This window comes from Leptonychotes weddellii, chromosome 6 (genome assembly GCF_054177405.1).
Source record: "Leptonychotes weddellii isolate Sample4059 chromosome 6, ASM5417740v2, whole genome shotgun sequence".
Lineage (NCBI taxonomy): Eukaryota > Metazoa > Chordata > Mammalia > Carnivora > Phocidae > Leptonychotes > Leptonychotes weddellii.
This window is the reverse complement of record NC_138374.1, coordinates 129,815,213-129,820,854: the sequence shown is the minus strand read 5'-3', so window position 1 is coordinate 129,820,854 and position 5,642 is coordinate 129,815,213. Positions and strand designations below refer to the sequence as shown.

General features: G+C 45.1%; 1 protein-coding gene across 2 annotated transcripts in view; it reads right to left on the bottom strand.

The window, feature by feature from the left end:
• Positions 1–2,442, bottom strand: part of FAM177B (family with sequence similarity 177 member B) — a 9,347-nt gene extending 6,905 nt beyond the window's left edge. The window contains exon 1 of one of the 2 annotated variants that reach the window (XM_081825220.1): positions 1,674–2,442. In XM_081825220.1, the coding sequence (XP_081681346.1) occupies positions 1,674–1,859 (186 nt within the window). In that variant the 5' untranslated portion in view covers positions 1,860–2,442. The remainder of the gene's footprint in view (positions 1–1,673) is intronic. The other variant, XM_006742991.3, reaches the window with a different exon arrangement.
• Between the last annotated feature and the right edge of the window lie 3,200 nt (positions 2,443–5,642).

The following is a 5,642-nucleotide window of genomic DNA, read 5'->3' as shown; positions in this document are numbered from 1 at the left end:
TGGGGCGCCTGGGTGGCTCAGTCGTTAAGCGTCTGCCTTCAGCTCAGGTCATGATCCCGGGGTCCTGGGATCGAGCCCCGCATCGGGCTCCCTGCTCGGCGGGAGGCCTGCTTCTCCCTCTCCCACTCCCCCTGCTTGTGTTCCCTCTCTCGCTGTGTCTCTCTCTCTCAAATAAATAAATAAAATCTTTAAAAAAAAAAAAAAGAAAAGTTTTGAGATGAAGAATGGGTGAAAAAGTTCAATACCTGTTGATTGGGAGTTCAGAAGAAGTGAATAGAAAAAATGGGGAACATAATGTTTGAAGAGGTAATGGCTATGAATTTACAATATTTGAAGAACAACATAAACTCTCAAATATAGGAAACATGAAGAATCCTAAGGGGTAAATAATAATGAAATCAAACCTAGACCATGGAAATTACAGAAAATCTTAAAGTTTACAATAGAGAAGGCAGATTACTCACAAAGGAATAACAGACTAGTGGCTGGCTTTAGATCAGCAACAATTGAGACCAGAAATACATATGTTTATGTATATATGAACATTCATATATTTATGTGTTGTAAGGGCCAAGGGCAGGCTGCCCCAAGATAGGCCACTTTGGCATATTGATTATTAAATAAAAGTTACTTAAGAGCCAGCCTGTGAGGGGCGTCTGGGTGGCTCAGTCGGTTAAGCGTCTGCCTTCGGCTCAGGTCATGATCCCAGGGTCCTGGGATCGAGCCCCGCATCAGGCTCTCCGCTCCGCGGGAAGCCGGCTTCTCCCTCTCCCACTCCCCCTGCTTGTGTTCCCCCTCTCTCTGTGTCTTTCTCTGTCAAATACATAAATCTTTAAAAAAAAAAAAAAAAAAAGAGCCAGCCTGTGGGAGAAGGACACTCAGACCCTCCTCTGTCCCCCTGAAAGCAGGAAATCTATGTGAAAAGTACCCTCCCTGGGTACCAGAGGTAGGAAATTTAGAGCCAAGAAGACTGTACAAACAACCCTTGTTACTTTTTACTAATTTACTATCCCAGCCCAAAGTCTGTTTAGAAGTCCATACTAATTGAAGCTCTGAAAGTTTTGTTTGTCCTGTCAATTCTTCACAGATTTATTGTCTCTCTGTCTAAAAAGTACAAAATCTGCCAGCCTTGGTCATTTCTTTGGGTCTCAATTTCATTATTGGGTCTCTGTGTGCACGTACTAGAACTTTTTTTTTTTTTTCTCCTGTTAATCTGTCTCCTGTAAATTTAATTCTTAGTCCAACTGGAAGACCTTGAGCATAGAAAAGAATTTTTCATGCCTTCAGTATATGTGAATAAATCACCAGATCTTACTGGTACAGTGCTGAGTTTATGTCATTGGCAAAGGTGAGAGTTGCACAAGGCCCATCAAGGGTTAAATTTGTCTTCCTGCAGTAAGGTGATGGGATACCCGCCCAACACAGGGGCTTCTAAGGAGACCTGAGCAATACACAGGGTTTTCCCTGCCTGACTTAGTGACCCTATCACAACAGGGCCTCAGCAAGAAATAAGAAAAGTTGCTACCATTTAGTTTCTGATGCCAAAGAGCAGCAAAAAGTAACCATTTTAATTTGGTGTTTAAGACCAAATTGTCAGGGCCATGAGAAATAAAACACAGCCTACAACAATAATCAAAAGGAAAGGAAAACATTTTTAAAGACATCTCACCTACCTTTATCCCTCTGCTTTTCCTTTCATTGCTTTTATTCGTTATGTTTGGCTTTGAAAGTAGTACAAAATTTGGTGCTGGAAGTTGTTCGGGAGATGATAAATCAATGAAACTTGGCTGAGGCCATACAGAGCCCTCAAATACGCTGACGTGGACATGCTCTAGTGTGTGTCTTACAGGGTGGAACATGTTTGAGTTGTGGGAAGGTCAGTTACATTACACAGCGGCGTTACATAAACCCAGTGGCAGTTAAACTTGTCCAGGTTAGAAGCATCTAGGGGTCTTTTAAGAAATTCTAAGGGCAGACCACACACCCCAGACCACTTAAATCACAATCTCTATGGGTTGGACATGGGCATCAGTTATGTTTGAAGCTGCCCAGGTGATCCCACTGCGCAGGCAAGTTTGGGGACCAGTGCCCAAGGAAGTAGGAAAAGATTTAATAATCTGGTGTACATTGAGCTAGTGCCAAGACATCTTGTGTATTTTTTTTCAAGAGGGCTTTTTGCATTTTGCTTTCTGAGCCTTCCCCCCAACCTTGCTCCAAGCTAAAAAGCTTAAATATAAAAAGTTTAATAAGGCCTAACAGTCCCACTATCATTTACTGTACATTACTCCTCTGAAGACCATCTCCCAGTTCGTACATTTCCAAACCAAGTGAAGTAAACCATCCCCCATATACCTGGCTTAACTGTTACCTGTATTACAGATTAATGATACCTGTTGGCTCTCTGAAGAAAATACTGGTTTGGGTTCTTCATGATAATAGTGTTAGGAGTTAAATGGGCATTTATATCTTTTAATTCAGGGGGGCTCAAAGGGAGGGAGGGAAGGAGGGAGGAGAGAAAAAAAAAGAAAGTGAGAGACCTAGCTTATAGTCGATTTAGTGAGTGTTTTTCTGCCACCTAATGGACTTTTTGGGATGTGCTATGCAAAATTACTGAAGAATGTGGAATATGCTTGCTTTTCTTAAAGACTTTATTGAGAGAGATCCAGAGAGAGCAGGGGAGGGGCAGGGGAGAGGGAGAAGCAGCCTTCCCACTGAGCAGGGAGCCTGGGGGGGGGGGCGGGGCTTGATCCCAGGACCCTGAGATCATGACCTGAGCCAAAGGCAGATGCTTAACTGACTGAGCCACCCAGGTGCCCCCGGAATCTACTTATTTTTATTTACAGAACCCTTGGGAGCACCACCAACTTCACACCATGTATGTAGACATGGATGTTTTGCAAGTGATCTTTCAGAAGACCAAATACTCCCTACAACATGCTTTTTATCTCCATTTAATTCTTATGAGCACCTCTACTTTTTGTTTCTTAAAAACCCCAAATCCAGTTTATCAAGGATTGTGCCTAAGTATATAATTAACAGACCATATAATCTCCCTAACCTTTCAGTATTGCAGTACCTCGGGGCTCAGTGATTGGATCTCTTCTCTTTTTATCTATTCATTGATCTTATTTGGCCCTATGGTTGTTTGTTTTTTTTTAAGATTTTTTATTTATTTATTTGACAGAGAGATAGAGAGAACAAGTAGACAGAGAGGCAGGCAGAGGGAGAGGGAGAAGCAGGCTCCCCGCTGAGCAGGGAGCCCGATGCAGGGCTCCATCCCAGGACCCTGGGATCATGACCTGAGACGAAGGCAGATGCTTAACCGACTGAGCCACCCAGGCGCCCCATGACCCTATGGCTATAAGTACTATCTACACACAAATTTATAACCAACAGTGTTATCTCCAGGTCAGACTTTCCCTTGGATCTCAGATTCATAGATCCTCCTTTCTACTTAACACCGCTTCTTGGATGTCTAATAGACCTCTCAGCCCTGACATACCTAAATCTTTGCTCACACTTCCAGTGCACTCTCCTTCCTACACACCCCTCCCCTAGACACACACTCCTATCTCCTCTTCTGGGAGTCTTTCCATTTCAATAAATGGCAATTCTATTCTTCTAGTTGTTCAGACCAGAAACTTTGGAGTCATTCTTGATTCTTCTCATTTAATCACACTTCCCGGTAAGTCCATCAGGAAATCCTCTTGGATATTTCTGGAATCCTCATACCACCACTCCACGCTGGTCTGAGCCATCATCTGTCACCTGGATTCTTACAGTGGCTCCTAACTGGCCCCCTACACTCTATACTCAGAAGGCAGCCAAGGTTGTTGAATCCTAAATCAGCTCCAATCACTGCTCTGCTTAAAACCCTCCAGGGGGTTGGCAGGGCGCCTAGGGGAAAAGCCCAAGTCCTTACAATAGCCTGCAGGGCTGTAGATCTGCCCTCCCCCCCCCCCAATACTTGTCTGATCTCATTTTGTGCTGCTCTCCCCTTCACTCATCCCACTTCCACACGCTGGCCTTTGCACTGTCCTTCCCTGAACACAGACTCCTGGCTGGGACTTTGAACCTGCAGTTCTCGGACTAGTCTTTCCTCCCTTGGACTTCGCCTCTTTCAGGGTTTTAATGCAAATGGTCTGCTCTGAGCTCCTCTGTCTCTGGAGGCCCCTTCCCGTTCCCTTCACCCTCACCACAACCACTACCACTCAACAGTCTTGCTCACTATTTCGCCTCCTTAGCCCTTACCATCATTGAACATACCCTGTATTTCACTTGTCTCCCTCTTCCCTTGCCCCCAGCCGGTCCTCTGGCCAGAGTGGGAGGGGCTTTACCTGTGTGCTTCCTGCTCCATCTCCCGCCCCTCCAGAGACGTGGCTGGAACTCAGTATTTGTTTAAGAAATGAACCATATGTTTAGATCATTTGAACGGGTGGCGGGGGCAGGGATTATGTAATAGATTGGGGGAAAAAAGCAAAGAACAGACTTGTAATTGGCTTTATTTCTGATGCTAAAATGGCTGCCTTTTAGTATTTTTCTCATTACGTTTACACATTAATCATTTCACTATGTCCTTCACTGCAACACAGCACTGTAACCCGTCCCAACAAAATAACACACTAGTTCCACATGTCGGCATTTAACTTCAGGAAGACATCATACCGAAAATTTCCCAGAGTTCTTTCAGTTTTCATTAATCAAGGCATGTTTTCAAATGAACCAGGTTCAAATGCAGCAAAGCAGTAGCACACGTAGTTGGTTCCGCAGGAGCTAACGGGGTCAGGGCAGGTACTCCCAGCTTCCACCTTCCCCTCTTCCCCAGGGTGGGCGTCTAAAGGTCGAGCCTCTGCCGAACGCAGGCCTGGGACAGCCCAAGCCCCACTGGGCCGAGCAGGATTGGCTACCAGTGTGTCTACCTGCCATTTCCCGTGAGGAAAACGGCCGGCTCCACTCGGCCACTCACCCTGGAGGGCGAGCGGGTGGGGCTGAGCCAGGAGATGTGGGGACCCAGCAAAGATGAACACGTGGACCAGCCAACCGCGGCTCCCCGTGAGAACTGCTGACAGAGCATTCCCTGGCAGCATTTTTGTATCTCTATTTTCAGGATTGAACCGTGTACGTGCACCCAACCACTGTGGATAGGGTGACATGACTGAGGGCATTTCTCAACTTTTTCTGTGTCATGACAGATGATGTAAGGAAATTCTCTGAAATTCTGGAGGTGCCCAGCCTGGGAGCTCCAGCCACCTTACGCTCTGCCCAACTGAGAGGCTGAGTTGGCTGAGATCAGTAGGTTGAGGGAAACTACTTGAGAAGCTTTAAAGAATAAAACCCAAGGGGTGCCTGGCCAGGGGAATTTGAGCCCCATGTTGAGTGGGTGTAGGGATTACATAAATAAGCAAAACTTAAAATTTTTTTTGGAGAATAAAACTCAAGCCACTGGTGAACAAACATTTTCTCTAGGGAGCAAATGAATGACAATATGAACTCACACCTACCTCAAGCATATCAAAGGCTTTAGATATATTGAATTGCATTTAAGTGATAGCTCTGGCCTTTTGGATAAGTGGGTTTTTGTTTTATAATTCAAAGTAGGCTCCCCTTAATTTAGTCCCTTTAGTTTACTACTAAAACATGTT